We start from the raw sequence: 16090 nt of genomic DNA on the forward strand, positions 1-16090 counted from the left end.
ACTCCAGCCGCACTGTCATGAGGTGACTTTACCTTTAAGGTGGTTTTGAGAGCTAAGGAAGTTGAAGTTGCTGGTAGCTGATGAGAGTCTTTTCTCCTGACCAATTATCAGTCATTACTGGGAACTGACAGCAGTTTTGACCACTGAAAAGTGAGATCAACTTGTGAACCCTACCTTAAGATGTAAAGTCAGAGCACTCTTGGTCTCTTTGTTTCCTGGCTGTGAAAGGTAACAGAGCTCCAGGCCCCCCTTTCTCTGCCCAGCCCATGCGGCCCAGGCAGGGTCTGGGCTGGGCCCAGCAGCTCCCGGCTGGGAGATGGGGCCTGCGGGGCTTCTCCCGGGCCCAGGCCGGGCCAGGCCGCTCCCTGGCTTGGCTGCAGTTTTTGCTGTGAATGAATTCACCAGAGACTGACGAGTGAAGAAAGAAAGAGGCTCTGAACCTGCGGCAGGCTAAGGCGGTGACTACACTTTCCAGAACAGCCATGAGCAATCTTTTATCGAAGACAGCTCCAGCTCCTGCACCGGCAGAGGTCACAGAACCATCTACAAAGCCTGGGCAAGATTTTAACTCTTTCATTACCCAGATGAGACTTGCAGATTAATCTTTTTATCCAGAGAGAGAAAAAGAGAGTGATCAACATGAAAAGAGACTTTATAAACTACCAGTGACAGAAAAGAAAAGAAGCTTCAGAAAAGGTAGAGAATAAGGAGATGCTTTAATTAAGATGAAATATTTTTCTGTTAAAGCTATGGAGATGGACAATAAAGTCCTGAAAGAACTCCTTTAATTCATGATACAGTATGTAGGGAGGAATAAAGTGTTCAAAGTGTAAATTTTGAGTAAAAAGTAGAGTAATTGTGGTACAGTGAAGTGCTGAAAGATTTGAAGCCTTGAGAGGCAATGAGAAAACTGTTTGCTAGTGAAGCTCGCAGAGACAGATGAATAAGACTTTTGCCTTTGAATAACTTATCCTTAAAATGCCATTCCTAGACTCATGGCCCATACACACCTCAGAGTGATGTGAAATGGCAGGAGTGAGCTCTGATAACAGCAGTTCTGGGCAGCTGAAATCACAGCAATAGAAAACTATAACAGAAGTAGTTTTCTTGTGAGAAACTCCATAAATTAACAGAAAGAGACTTCTGTTTCTCTACAAAGACTGGGAAAAGACTGTAGCAGGAATTGGGACTGTTTTAACCATCAAAGTTCCAAAGTTTTTGTCTCTGTTGTCATGTGAACAAGAGAATAGTGGGTAGTGGAGGATAAAAAAGGTTTTTCTGGAAGATTATTCTGGTGTTCTTATTATTGCAGTTTGTTAATAAACTTTCTTTATTCCTTTTAAGTTGTATGCCTGTTTTGCTCTTGTTCTAATCCATATCTCACAGCAAGAAATAAGTAATCTTTTTTTTAGTTACTGGTTTAAAACCACGACACGCACCTAGCCCGACACTCCCAAAAGAGTGAGCAGGGTCTAGAAAGCAAGGGGGGGCGACTCGAATTTCCTGCAAACTGCACACACCGAGGTGAAAAGCACCCCACACTCACTTGAGGGCTCTGTCTGCAGAATTTTGCAGAACATCTCTTAGTGCTAAAAGGAACGGGGGGGACTGTTGTTTCTTGTTGTTGCATGTTTGAATTTTGACTGCTTGGTGTAGCCAAGAGACAACCAGAATTTTAAACTGAAGGAGTGCCTCCCAAGCAGATTCAGTCTTCTCACCCATCCAGGGAAGCGAGAAGCTGTGCGCATGTATCATTTAAGTTTATACCTCCCTGTAGTGGTTTTCCCTTTGTAAAAATGACTGAAAATGGCAGTGCAGAAATTAAAGCTGCATTTTATGCTCTCTTAGCAAAACATAATGCCAGACCTTCTCCAGGAGGGGAAGAATGGGTGCTTAATAACTGGTTTAATTTGGAAAATGTGATTGATGGAGTATGTTCTTGACAACATGAAACAAAATTTAAACTGGGCAAAAATATAACTATACTCTGCTCAGTTTTGGGAGCTTGTTTTACAGCAGCTAGAAAGATTCGCTGTAAGCAAAGAAGTGAGGAAAGAACTATAATAGACCCCCTCCAAAACCTAGTTAAAATTTTGCAAAAACAATTAGATGAAGAAAGAAGTAAGATCAGTCTGTTGCGAGCAGCCCTCCATGATAACAATCCAAAAAATGCTGACTCGCTAAAAGAAACAGAAGAGAGGGAAACCCCTCTCATTAATCAAATCTACCCTCAAAAGGATCTAGCAAATTAAATTGTGGGGAACACTGGTGCCCTAGTTTGAAACCTCTAATTAAAACAGAATATAATTATATCAATGATGAAGATCTTGATCCACATATAACCACTAAAAATAAACAACTCCCGTACACTGCTACCGAATTGGCTAAGTTAAAAAAATTAAAAAAAAGAGTACAGGCATCTCCCTCACAAGTCAGAGACAGAATACGTATTCCCAGTGTCTCTCACTGGAGGTGATCAAATTTGGGGGACATGTCCCCAACTGGGGACATGAAGTCGTCTTAACAGCAGGAGACAGACATAACCCATGGTCCCTAACTCAGCACGCAGCTTATTGGGCAGAGGGGCTGAACCCCTTGGAAAGGGGGGACTCCATTGCTATAGTGAGTACCCCTGACCAACTACTGGAAAACATTCACAATGCTGCCTGCTTGCAAATGATACACAAAAGAAAATTCATTGCTGGTTATGAATCATCAATGTTGTTACCCCTGAAAACTGAAATTATCACCCCTTTAATTCAAGGCCTTCCAGAATCACTTCAACCTACAGCAATTTTCCTCAAAAAAAACCATAGCAGCTATAACCTCTGTGGACAGACTAGATAGATTTCTTGAGAACTCAACCGATTCATCTTGTTCCACTGATTCTGAGTTTACTCCCTTCACCACCCCCTCTCAGCCGACACCTTCACAATTGCGTTCTCCTGCTAGGAACCATAAAATTTGGACATGGAGCAAAGTTGCAAAAGACCTGATTAATGACAGTAGAAATTATGGACCTGTAAAAATGCCAGAAAAAAAATCAGAGAAAGCAGAGAGTGTTGGATACATTTGTTATAGGAGTTCTTTTCATTGAACTTGGGAGGTTAATTAATGTTGTTATTGTTGGAGAGTTAATTGATATTATGATAAAAGTTAACTATCTTTAATTATGTTGTAAAGTTGTTAAGATGGTTGTTAAGGATTTTGGAGTGTTCGGGGTTGATACTGGATTGGGGTCAGGTGGATAGAATGGGGGACTGGTACAAAATATAAGGGGGCTTATGGGGGGCCTTGAATAGAACATTCAAGAACATGAAGGAATGAAGATACCATCAGCACCACGAGTAATGATTGGAAGAAACATCCACCAATCATTCAACATCCTGGGGAAATGACTGGACCAGGATGAACGCGGCTATGGACCAATCAGAGCCCAAGAAAGCAACCAATCCTGAAACGGATCCAAAATGGGCCAATCCAGGTCTAAGGGAGGGCATAAAATAGGGTGTTAAGTGTTAGCAGTGGCTTTTCTGTTTGGGAATTTGTCTAGATACGTTGTTGCTGTCTTGGTTTGTAGCGTGGAGTACACAGGACTAGCCTGCGTTCTCCTTTGGCTGCAGCTCAGTATTAATAAACAGGCCAGGCTTTAATTCCATCAAAAAGTCTCGAGCCTTGCTTATAACAGTTTAATGGGGGCTTGTCTGGGATATAGCCATGACCCTAGAGTGGTCACTCAGTAGGACAGGACCGGAGTGATGCGTCCAGCCTCGTTTTTGGCTTCCCGAACTTGGACTACATCGGGATTATTGACGGGCTTGCTGGCTGTACCTGAGGCTGCAGACGAAACTACGACCAGGAGTTCAATGGTCCTCTGAGAGGTTGCGAGGCTTCCGATGCGTGGGTGAGTGTCGGGAGTGGGGTTTAAGGCAAAAGGGGGGTGCGGAGTACTCTAGGGACCCCCGGGAGTTGGGGAGACGGAGAGTACCTCTCCTTCAGCCACCCATACTCGTTCAGGCTCCCTCTCCTCCCAGGGAGGGAGGCTCCAAGGGGTGGATTTGGCCTAATTCCTGAGTTAGAAACCCAAGAGACTTACAGAGAACTTTTCCTGAACTAGGAGTCTAAAGGGGTTTGTAGGGGAGGGCTGAATTCCACCTGGAGGGCAGTTCCCCAGAAACAGACTTAGGGCAAGTTTGCTGTCTGGGGAGCTAGGACTCCAGAGTAAGGGAGAAGGACACTTACCCAGGGACTGCCACAAAAGGGGACCCCCAGATATGTGAGTGCCCCTCCTTTTGACAGGGGGAGGGGAGGGGACCCACTCTGGAGGAAAGCTAGAGGCTCCCCGAGTTAGAGATCCAAGGGGGGTTCATAAGGGGGGGTTAGTCCTTCCCTGAACTAGGAACCCAAGGGATTTGTAGGGGAGGCAGAAACCCTGCAGCAAGGTGACTCCGAAGGCCCGAATTAGAAACCCAAAGGGGGTTTGTAGGGGGAGACTCACTTCCCTGAGCTAGGAACCCAGAGAGGGGTTTATAGGGAGGGGCCACCAGCTGTGGGAGGATCTCCCTTGTCACTAGGATTGGGAAAAACAGGTTAGAACCTGTCAAGTTAGGAATTTATTTTTTTTTACATCTGAGTTGTTTGTTATTAATTAAAGGTGTATTTTGATTAATGGACTGCTAATTGTTTAAGGGCAGCTGAATTGTCATTTAGAAATTATCTTTTGGTCTGCAATATATATATATGTATATTGATTTTTGCTTATTACCCAGACCACTCCTCAGGGGAGGGGCGGAGGAGGAGTCCGCCATTTTAGGAGCTTTTTGTGGCAAGGTAGCGGCCATTTTGTAAGAGGCTGAATCCTCTCAGGGAGGGGGGAAGCCTCTTTATTGCTAGATTCTGTTAGCTGTTAGAACTTGATTTTGTCAGTGCCTTTCTATATCTACAAATAGAATATTTAGAATTTTAGGGACTACAAATCTGTTTCTCAAATATTACTTGTATTTCTTTAAGTTACTGTTTTTGTACATATTGAGTTTTCACGTTAGGAATTCTTTTGATATTTGATAAGTACCACCATCTTATTTTGCCAGAACTTCTCTTTGGTCATTTCCATTTTCCCACACTATTCTGCCATTTTATTTATATTTTCCCACATATACTTTCGGTCATCCTTGTTTTTGCCACACCATTCCTTGTTATCAAGCCACTTTTGTTAGCACCATTTCCGCTTTTCCCACGCTTTCTTACCTTTATTTGGTTAATTTATTTACAACATTGTTTTGTTTTTCCCACATTCCTTTCTAGCTATTTTTCTGATTTTATAAATTTTAACTCGTTTTCTGTTAAAACTAAATTTCCCCTTTGTATTGTGACCTGAATAGTTGAACTATGGGCCAGTGTGCTAGCAAACGGGTAAGCAAGTCAAAGAAGGGGAAAACTCTGCTAAGAGATATTTGTCTGAATAGCCCTTTGCGGGAGTGCTGGACAGGTAGCATAAGGACACCAGGTTAAATGGTCTAGATAAAGTAAAAATGATTGAATATTGTATGGAGATCTGGCTGCAAGAGAGCACCGCAGAGGGCCCAGTATATTGGGCATGGTATGGGTCCAAGGAGGAATGGATGTGCCTGGCATTAGTTAAGCACATTAATATAAAAAGGAATCAAAGTGAAGAGGAGATAAAATACGTAGCATGCTGGTTAGAAAACATAAAAAGGGAAAAACAGGTTAAGTTGTTTAAGGTGTCACAAGGACAGGATAATTATAAAGAAAGATCTAAGGAAAAATGTGATCCTCTAGATCATCTTCATCCACCACCACCTCCAGCTATTCCTATAGTATCCCCTTCCTTCCTACCACTAGCACCTCAACCCCAACTTGCACCTTTGCCCACCTACCCTGATCCATCTCAAGCCATACCTAAGTACTTACCTGTACCCCCCACCTTAGAAACAAACTCTACACCACTACCCATCGGGTCTATCCCTCCTGTCTCCTGTATGGAAGGTATTTCATCCCAGTTCCTTTAAATTCCTCCTCAGAACCCACCCCAGAACATCAATTTTCTCTGGTCACCCCCACACCATCTTCAGCCGCTCTGGTAGCCGTATCTAGTTCCTCCAAATTACATCCCATCTCTCAACACATATTAGCCCCAAATATCGCTCGGAGTGGTCCTTCTTATTTTTCACCAACATCCCAAACCCCAAGTGCTACTCTAGAAGCACAGAGTGGAAAAGAGACTAGATAAAAAGAACTGGGGTCAAGTTGTGGTTGCAAAGCCCCCTCAGAAGCAGGGGGCCAAGAAAAGCAGGATGGGAATTTAGAAGGTCATCACTACAATACAGGATTCCAGGCCAGAAAGAACCAGATGGAAAGGGAGAAAGTTGAGAGATTGTTGCCACTGAGAGAGGTACCCATGGAAGGGGCTCGGGGAGGAATAGGGTTTGTGAATGTCCCACTCACAGCTTCCAAAGTGCACAATTTTAAGAAGGAAATAAAAAGTTTATTGGAGGATCCAATTGGCATTTCCAACCAGTTAGATCAATTCCTGGGCCTGAGTATTTACACATGGAAGGAATTAAATTCCATTTTGGGAATACTTTTCTCTCCTGAAGAAAACCAATTGATCCGAGCAGCTGGCATGCGGATCTGGGAGCAGGAGAACCGAGGTGGTCCAAGGGGTGAAGAGAAAATGCCCCATAATCAACCTGATTGGGACCCAAATGAAGAAGAGGGGAGGAGAGAGATGAGGGATTATAGATCACTGATCATTAGGAGAATAAAGGAAGCTGTTCCCAGAACTACCAATGCAAAACTAGCCTTTGACAGTCAGCAGGAAAAGGACGAAACCCCGACTGCCTAGCTAGAAAGGCTGAAAAGAAATTTTCAGTTATATTCTAGTGTGGACCCAGAGAGCCCTGAAGGGCAGGTGTTAGTAAAAGTCCAGTTTGTCACCAGAGCTTGGACTGATATAAGGAGAAAACTGGAGAAATTAGATGACTGGCAGGAGAGAGGTTTGAATGAACTATTGAGGGAGGCACAGAAAACATATTTGAGGAGAGAAGAAGAAAAGACAAAAACAAAAGCAAAGATTATGGTGGCAGTCACAAGAGAGAGTATGAGAATGGGAAAAGAGGAAGGAACTGAGGAGTTGGCAAAGGAGAGGAAATGAGGACCGATGGGAGGTGACAGGGAAGATCAAAAGAGAGGAACTAAGGAGAAAGAAGAGGTCAGGAAAGAAGGGAGGTCACCATGGATGTACATAACCTGCTATTACTGTAATGAAAAAGGACACACACAGTGGTTTTGTAGGAAGCGGAGGATGGATGAGGGGATAGCAAAGGAACAGGATGCTTTGGAGAAAATACTGAGGGGCGACGATTAGGGGTGTCAAGGGTTCTATGCTCTGAGGGAAGAACTGGAACACCAAAAATAGCCCCTGGTAAACTTGGAAACAGGCTCTCAGAGCAAAGAATATATGTTTTTAGTAGATACTGGGGCAAATAGATCAAGTGTAACAGAAATTCCTGAAGTAAGCAATCGTAAATGTACTGTTAAGGGTGCTGAAAACAATCCATTCAAAACCTCTATAATAGAAAGAGTCCAAGTGAGAGGAAATTTTCGGGAAGGTTGTGCTGATTTTTATATATGCCAGATTTAGGAATTAATTTGTTAGGTCGGGACTTGCAAGTGCAATTGGGAATAGGGGTAATACCTGAAGGAGGACGCATGGTGGTTAAATGATAGTATTAAGGGAAGAAGATGAGAAAGGAATAAATCCAGTAGTATGGGCAGAAAAAGGCAACCATGGATTGTTGGATATACCTCCTCTGAAGGTCAAAATGAAACCTGATACAATGCCAATAAGGGTCAAACAATACCCCCTGTCAGCTGAAAGTCGACAGGGATTAACACCAGTGATTAAGGAATTGATAAAAGAGGGGATTTTGGAACCATGCATGTCCCCACACAACACCCCGATACTGGCAGTCAAAAAGCCTGATGGCACATACAGACTGGTTCAGGACTTGAGGGAAGTGAATAAACAGTCACCTGGTACCCTATGGTGGCGGATCCATACACCTTGTTAAATAAGATCCCATCTGTACATGAGTGCTTCAGTGTGATAGACTTAAAAGATGCCTTTTGGTCCTGCCCTTTGGCAGAGAACAGTCGAGAGTGGTTTGCCTTTGAGTGGTGGAATGAGGAGACCGAAAGGAAACAGCAGTTAAAATGGACGAGGCTTCCCCAGGGATTTACAGAATCACCAAATTTGTTTGAGCAAGCCTTAGAGAAATTGATGGGAGGGTTATCCCAGAAGGAAACATGCAAGTCTTGCAATATGTAGACTCCCTGTTGATCTCAGGGAAATGGAAAAATGAAGTCCAGGAGACCACCGTTAAATTATTGAATTTTCTGGCTGAGGAGGGTTTAAAGGTATCCAAAAAGAAATTGAAGTTCGTAGAATCAGAGGTGAAGTATTTAGAACATATAACTGAGAAGGGATATAAAAACTTAACTCAAATTGAATACGGGGAATAATATCACTACCAACTCCGAAAACTAAGATATAAGAAAACTATGAGGATTGATTGGGTATTGTAAATTACGGATAAAAGACCATACCAAGTTGGTAAAATTTTTATATGACAAATAAGCAGGGGGAGAGCCAGTAACGTGGAATGAGGAGGATGAAAACAGATTAAAGAAGTTAAAAGAAAAATTAGGAACTGCCCCAGTACTCAGCTTACCCGACCTGAATCGACTGTTTGAATTATTTGTGAATGTAGAAGAAGGAATTGCATATGGAGTTTTGGTTCAAGAATGTTGTGGAGTCAGAAAACTAGTGGCATATATTTCAAAGTTATTTGATCTAGTGGTAAGAGGTTGGCCTGTTTGTTTGCAAGCTGTAGCAGCTGCTGTAGCGGCTACTGTAGCCCTAGTGGAGGACAGCTACAAACTGACATTTGGAAACAAAATTAGAGTATGTACCCCACATGATTTAAAATCAATACTGAGTAAAAAGGCCAGTCACTGGATTTTGGACAACAGACTGTTAAAGTAAAAAATTAATTTTTGAATAACAGTGAAAATTTGGAATTAGCCACCACAAGAGTCCAAAACCCCTCACAGTTTTTGTATGGGGAACCTAAGGGTGAACTGGAACGCTGGTGCTTAGAAACCACTGAAATTCAAACAAAGGCTAGAGAAGATCTTTATGAATACCCCTTACCAGAAGGGGAAATAGTCTTCATCGATGGTTCATCGAGAGTACTGAAGGGAAAAAGGTTGTCAGGACATTCAGTGATAAATCGACTAAGTATGACAGTAATTGAAAAAAGAAAACTACCCTCTACTTGGTCAGCACAATGCTGTGAACTGTATGCTTTGCTAAAGGGACTGAAATGACACAACAAAAAGACTGGAACAATCTATACAGACTCCAAGTATGCACATATACATTTGGGAAAATTTGGGCCAAGAGAGGATTTACAAACTCAAAAGGGAAGACTTGAATCCATGAGGGACTGATAAAGGTGGTGTTGGGAGCTCTGCAAGGCCCTTCAGAAACAGCGGTTGTGCACGTGAGAGGACACCAAAAGGGAAATTCAAGGGAAGTAAGAGGAAATGAGCTGGCCGACAGGATCGCCAAAGAGGTGGCTGTGGATGATGCTGAAAAAGTATTTCATATAGAAGAAATAAAAGAAGGGAGTAGTGAAGATGGAAACCATCATGATGGGGAGGACTTAGGAGTTCCAGTGTTCACGGAAAAAGAGCAGGAAGGACTACAGAAGCACGGTGCTATTAAGAATGAGAGGGGGGAATGGAGGCTGCCTGATGGGAGACAGGTGTTAAATAAGACTCTAGCAAGGAAAATATTTGAGAATTTACATGCTTCAACCCATTGGGGAACTCAAGCCTTATGTTAAGGACATATGTTTGTATTGATGCCTTTGAAATTGCAAAGATTATAACTTGGGACTGTACAATGTGCCAAAGAATTAATAGGAAAGTAATGAGAAAGTTTCCACAAGGAGGAAGGGAGTTGGCCAGGAGACCTTTCCAGAGTATACAAATACACTTTACTGAGCTACCTCGGATTCAAAGGTTCAAATACCTACTAGTGATAGTAGATCATTTGACTCATTGGGTGGAGGCATACCCTACCACCAAAGCGACGGCTGAGATTGTAAGTAAGATCTTACTGGAACAAATTATACCAAGATACGGAATTGTTAACACCATAGATTCAGATCAGGGCCCCCATTTTACAGCAAAAATATTACATCAAACAATCAATGCACTACAGATAACATGGAAACTCCATACTCCGTGGAGGCCGCAAAGCTCAGGCTGGGTGGAAAGGGTGAATCAAGTGTTAAAGGTCACTCTCACAAAACTAACAGAAGAAACAAAATTGAATTGGTTAAAATGCCTCCCAATGGCCCTGATGCGGATAAGAACAAAACCTAGAGCAGATTTGGGAATCTCCCCACATGAAATGATATTCAGATTACCCTTTTTGACTACTCCAAATAATATAGGAACCTATGAAGAAGGTGAACATCACATAAAGAAATATGTACAAACCATAGCTACCATGTTGGAAGAATTAAGACAAAAGGGATATCTTCCTCAGACAACACCAATGGACTTTAAGATTATTCATAAATTTCTGCCTGGAGATTGGATATTAATTAGAACATGGAAAGAACAACCATTGACTCCAAAGTGGGAGGGTCCCTTCCAGGTCCTTCTGACAACAGAAACAGCAATTAATACCTAAGAGAAAGGATGGACTCACATGTCAAGAGTAAAAGGGCCTGTTTCTGCCACGGTTGAGTTCCTTACCCCAGGTGACTGACCTGAAAGGGACAGGTAAAAAGATGGAACTTATAACGATAGTGTTGGGAAAAAGTTATTTGAAGATTGTGAGTTGTAATGGAAGCTAAATATTCAGTTAAGGTTTGTGAGTTGTAATGGACATTGAATACTTAGTTAAATTGTGTATCTTAGTAAAAACTGAGATTCTGGTGTTTCTTATGCAGATTCTGAGTACAAGAAATAGAACATTCCCCCAGGTGCTTAGCAAATTCGACCCCAAAAGAGAAACAGGAGAGGAAACCAGTTGACACAGAAGGAATCTCGAAACCCTGCAACCAGGTAGCTGGTAAGAACACCAATCCAGGGCGAGGAGAAAGGGAGGCAAGACCGGGTAGGGAAACACTTTTTGAGTAAGAGACATGAGTTCTCTGAGTAAGAATGACAGAGCGCCCTATACCAGACTTCCATGGATTCTAGACCTCCTGATGATGAACACTGTGATGGGAGAGGCTGTCCCTTGTGATAGATGCTACTACCCATTATATGCAGGGGGTGCTCGATCAGCCGTCCTCAGAGTGCATACAAACCCGAGCCCCTCCTGTGTCAACACTTCAGAGTCAATGAACACAGAGGATGGGAAAACCTATTGGCAACTTGAAAATGTAGGAAAACAGAAACTACTGGGAGAATGCCCTATGAAAGAAAAATGGATATGTACAGAGAAAAGCCTGGCAAACCTGGGAGGGAATAAACAAATTTATGAGTCTGATCTAATTAAAGAGGAAGAAATACAAGGGGTGGTTAAGAGGACTCCTGACATCCAATTAGTGGGAGGTAAAAATTTGTTTCCGGATTTGGTTGAGAAAATCAGTCAAGAATTTAATGTAACAAATTGTTTGATTTGTGGTGATACAAGGATGGCAGAAATATGGCCATGGGAAGGAATACCTTTAAACCCGCAGGAAATTTTAAAGCTGTTAGACAAAGAAGAGCCAGGACCAGATAATAGACCAGAGGAAGAAACCTGGAGTTTGAGATCCAAGGTGATTGGAGAAGAATGCTTGTGGCGAAGAGGTCCTGGGTATACAGTATATGTGGGAGAGCTGCATTGTAAAAAGTATCTGGTAAGAAATTATACCAATCAATGGTGGATTCCAAAAGCACCACATTTGCATCAGGCAAGAAAGCACAGAACAGGTTGTGTACTGGTAAAGAGAGAAAAACTGTATGAATGTATTACTAAAGAAGAAACCCACTTTCTAGATGAGTCACAAATCTCTGAGTTTTGGAATAAAAGCGGTATAACTTCAGTAAAAACAGATAAATATTGGAAAGCCCCAAAGAGTCTATTCTGGTTATGTGGAAAGTCAGTTTATGTAATACTTCCTAAGAACTGGGTGGGAAGTTGCACCCTGGGGATCATTAAACCTTCCTTTTTCTTACTCCCCAGGACTGAAAAGAAACATCTAGGGATCCCACTCTATGATGAGTTAAGGAGGAAAAGGAGAGAGATTTTAATTGGGGTTACTCAAAGGTGGGGTGGCCTCCTGAGAGGATAATAGCTACATATGGCCCTGCTACATGGGCTCAGGATGGGTCATGGGGATACAGAACCCCTATATACAATCTGTATCGCATAATTTGTCTACAGGCATTAGTAGAAATTATTTCAAACCAATCGTCCTTGGCCATCGATTTACTCTCAGCCCAATCTCGGCAAATGAGAACAATGATCTATCAGAACAGGTTAGCATTGGATTATCTGTTAGCCAAAGAGGGTGGTGTGTGGGGGAAATTTAATTCATCTGAGTGCTGCATTGAAATCGATGACCATAGTGAAGTAATTACCAACATCACTACTAACATAAGAAAATTAGTCCATGTACCAGCTCAATAATGGACACCCTTGATAAAAACAAATTGGTGGGACAATTTGTTCAATGGGGAGTGGTGGAAGAAATGGTTGGTAATTGCTGGTGGTGCACTAATAAGTATTGTTTTCCTTCCCTGTCTAATTCCTTGCATGATCCGGACTGTAACAAATGCTGTCCAAATCTCCTTTGAACTGAACTTACAAAAGAAATTGACTGATGAAAGAATTGAAAACCTCCAGGTGATGAAAACTGAGAACCCAGAAGAAGACCAAGGCTTGGAAGCAGTGAAAGAAATATATGAAAACAACCAGAAGCTGTGAAAATTTTACCAAATAGATAAGAAGACTGTGTAATAGACTATTGATGTGGGCTAACAGCCCAATCAAAGTTTTAGAAGGGGGAATTGTTATAAGGGATCTTTTCGTTGAACTTGGGAGGTTAATGAAAGTTGTTATTGTTGGAGAGTTAATTGATATTATGATAAAAGTTAACTATCTTTAATTATGTTGTAAAGTTGTTAAGATGGTTGTTAAGGATTTTGGAGTGTTCGGGGTTGATACTGGATTGGGGTCGGGTGGATAGAATGGGGGACTGGTACAAAATATAAGGGGGCTTATGGGGGGCCTGGAATAGAACATTCAAGAACATGAAGGAATGAAGATACCATCAGCACCACGAGTAATGATTGGAAGAAACATCCACCAATCATTCAACATCCTGGGAAAATGATTGGACCAGGATGAACGCGGCTATGGACCAATCAGAGCCCAAGAAAGCAACCAATCCTGAAACGGATCCAAAACGGACCAATCCAGGTCTAAGGGAGGGTATAAAATAGGTTGTTAAGTGTTAGCAGTGGCTTTTCTGTTTGGGAATTTGTCTAGGTACGTTGCTGTCTTGGTTTGTAGAGTGGAGCACACAGGACTAGCCTGCGTTCTCCTTTGGCTGCAGCTCAGACAGGCCAGGCTTTAATTACATCAGAAAGTCTCGAGCCTCATTTATAACACACTGGTTCTCCTAATAAAAACCCAGAAAAGGGAAAACAAACCTCCAACCGCCAGTATGGGTGGTCACTAGGGATAAAGAAGGGGGTCCCCAGAAACGTAATTCTCTGATTCACCACTTTCGACACAGTTCCCAGTCAACTCCAAACACAGTCACAAACACATCAGCATGAATCTGAATCTTGAAACATTTTACGGGTACTTCTAGAAAGGATTTCAAGAGTTTGTTGTCGCACTATTTTAGGAACGACGAGGCAGTACGACACAGACTCTCTCATGGGTTGTCCAAGAGAGCAAGTTTTATTATTCCAGTTCTTCTTTTATAGACAGGGCCGAGTGGTAAAACTCTAATTGGTCATTAAAGCAACACATCACTGTTACTGGGCAATTGGAACATCACTACTTGATTTTTCTTGCAAGTAAACAACAAGTATCCTAAATAGCACCTGGAGAAGGTTGTTGTCCTTCTCCAAGGACTGTTTGGATTCCACCTTATGCTTTCTCAGGCCACAGTGAGAACCTTGTGTGACTTAGTTTCACACACACACTGTGCTCTCTGCTTGCTTCTTGCATTTAGTATCCACACTTTGAAACAAATGCACAGGAGTGGAAACCTTTGACAATTTCATGTAACTCGATGTTCTGGAATACTGAAGGTTTTGAATCTCTGTGGGTGTTCACAGCAATAGTTCAGAAATGCTTACAGTGTGAGCAGCAGCCTGCTAGAATTGGGAACTGGTCTCCTCATTTTCAAGCCATTGGGACAGGCTCCTTCTTGGTCAGGCAGCTTGTCCGAGTTCAGGGGTGATGTCTTTGCTCTGAGGAGATGCACTTAGGTGGGAATGGCCCATAGCACCATTGGATGCATATTGCAGCCTTTGAGGGAGTGTTTTGTGTATCCTTGTGTGCTGTCATTGGGGTGGCAAAAACCAAGTGCCATGTTCATATTAGTGCCACAGAAAATGCTAAGGTTTTGTTCTCTTTCAGCGTCAGCGCCCTGGAGGGGCACTTGATTCCAGTCCAGCTCAGAAACGGAGCAGGCTGCTGCCCTCCAGAGCTGCTGGAACCTTGCAGACAGAGCAAATTGACCGCGAGGAAAGTGCTTCACCTGCTTTAGAGCCTGATAAGAACAGAAACTGCTTCTGGAGGCTTGGAGGTCATTTGAACGCGTGCTTTTGCCAGTTCCTAGGCCCTTTCCTGGGGAGGAAGGGAACCTTGGGCTTGAGGAACCACCTGGTATGGCATCACTAAACAACCAGCCCACTGACAGCTGGTTTGGTTTGTTAATGGACTCTGTGGGAGATGAGCTGTGTACCAAAGGCCCCAAGTGCTGGTCAAACACCTGAATGTGAGCTCTGACGAGCTGGCAGTGACTGCAGCTGCCACAGTGGAGGTGGCAGGCTGAGTTTGGAAACTTTCCTTTTTAATCACACTTGAATCAGACCTGAAGAACTTAAGGAGGGAGCAACTTGGAGACCTTTATGTAATCCACCAGTATGGGCACATGGAGTTAGGGATTTATTTACATCATAAAAACCCATACTTGATTTATTTAATGTAGCCATCTCTAATCGAGCTTGAGTGGGTGAGGATCGTTACGTCATGTCACTGAAGAACCAGTAATAAAATAACCAGGAGATGAATTTTACTGGAGTGCAAAAGGGCTGAGATCTCTGTTGACATCAGAAGGAACCTGTTGGGAGGGTATCCTAGGGTATCCTAGCTCTTTGAAGATGTTTAATACAGCATAAAAAATAGCTTTCCATGATGTATTTACTTATTTTGAGTATATTTTATCACTTCATTCATGCTGTTCTGGGTGGAGGTATTATCCCACTCCTCTCATGCAGTCCTACATCAGTGACAGGAAAATGGGACAGAATGTCTCTGTTGAATATTAGCGAAGTGCTAGAGATCTTCTGCAGAAAGATGCTAATCTGGAAGAAAAAAAATACTGGGTACGAAGGCAAAACACTCATCTGAGTGTTATATTTGGCTGATATGAAATCCCAGCCATTAGGAAGCTTTATGGGTCCTTTCCCAGGACCTTTCTAGGAAGGGTTTTGAAGTCCTCTTCGGTACAGCAAATTGAAATAGAACATAATGTGAGGATCTTTTCTTCTCTACATTTTTGTGTTTTTTGTTTGGTTTTATACGGCTTTTATTCTTTTTTTTTTTTTTTTTTTTTTTACTGCTTTCAGAAATCTTACATAGATGTTCAGTAATAATCTTTAAGATGAATTTAAAGACAAAGTTATTCCTTGGGAAGTGTACAAAGTCATTTAAAAAGTAACTGAACTTCTGTATGGCATTTTCATCTGATCTATCAAAACTGGTGAATAATTCTCAGGCCTTCTGAATAACACACAGATTCATCACAGACCC

General features: G+C 42.3%; 1 protein-coding gene across 2 annotated transcripts; it reads left to right on the forward strand.

Annotated features, from left to right (window-relative positions):
• The first annotated feature begins 3526 nt into the window (after positions 1-3526).
• On the forward strand, positions 3527-15385 carry LOC111928849 (endogenous retrovirus group 3 member 1 Env polyprotein-like). 2 transcript variants are annotated; one of them, XR_015286929.1, is made up of 5 exons: positions 3527-3904; positions 11052-11173; positions 11790-11951; positions 12479-12573; positions 12908-15385. XR_015286929.1 is itself a non-coding variant. In XM_086889578.1 (2 exons), the coding sequence occupies exon 2, from the start codon at positions 11247-11249 to the stop codon at positions 12384-12386; it is 1140 nt and encodes a 379-aa protein (XP_086745704.1). In that variant the 5' UTR covers positions 3527-3904; positions 11052-11246; the 3' UTR covers positions 12387-12469. The 2 variants fall into 2 exon arrangements, 1 of the variants encoding a protein (XP_086745704.1); XM_086889578.1 differs by lacking the exons at positions 12479-12573; positions 12908-15385 and having other exon boundaries at positions 11052-12469.
• Positions 15386-16090: the final 705 nt, after the last annotated feature.

Source organism: Cyanistes caeruleus, chromosome 5 (genome assembly GCF_971803275.1).
Source record: "Cyanistes caeruleus chromosome 5, bCyaCae1.hap1.1, whole genome shotgun sequence".
Lineage (NCBI taxonomy): Eukaryota > Metazoa > Chordata > Aves > Passeriformes > Paridae > Cyanistes > Cyanistes caeruleus.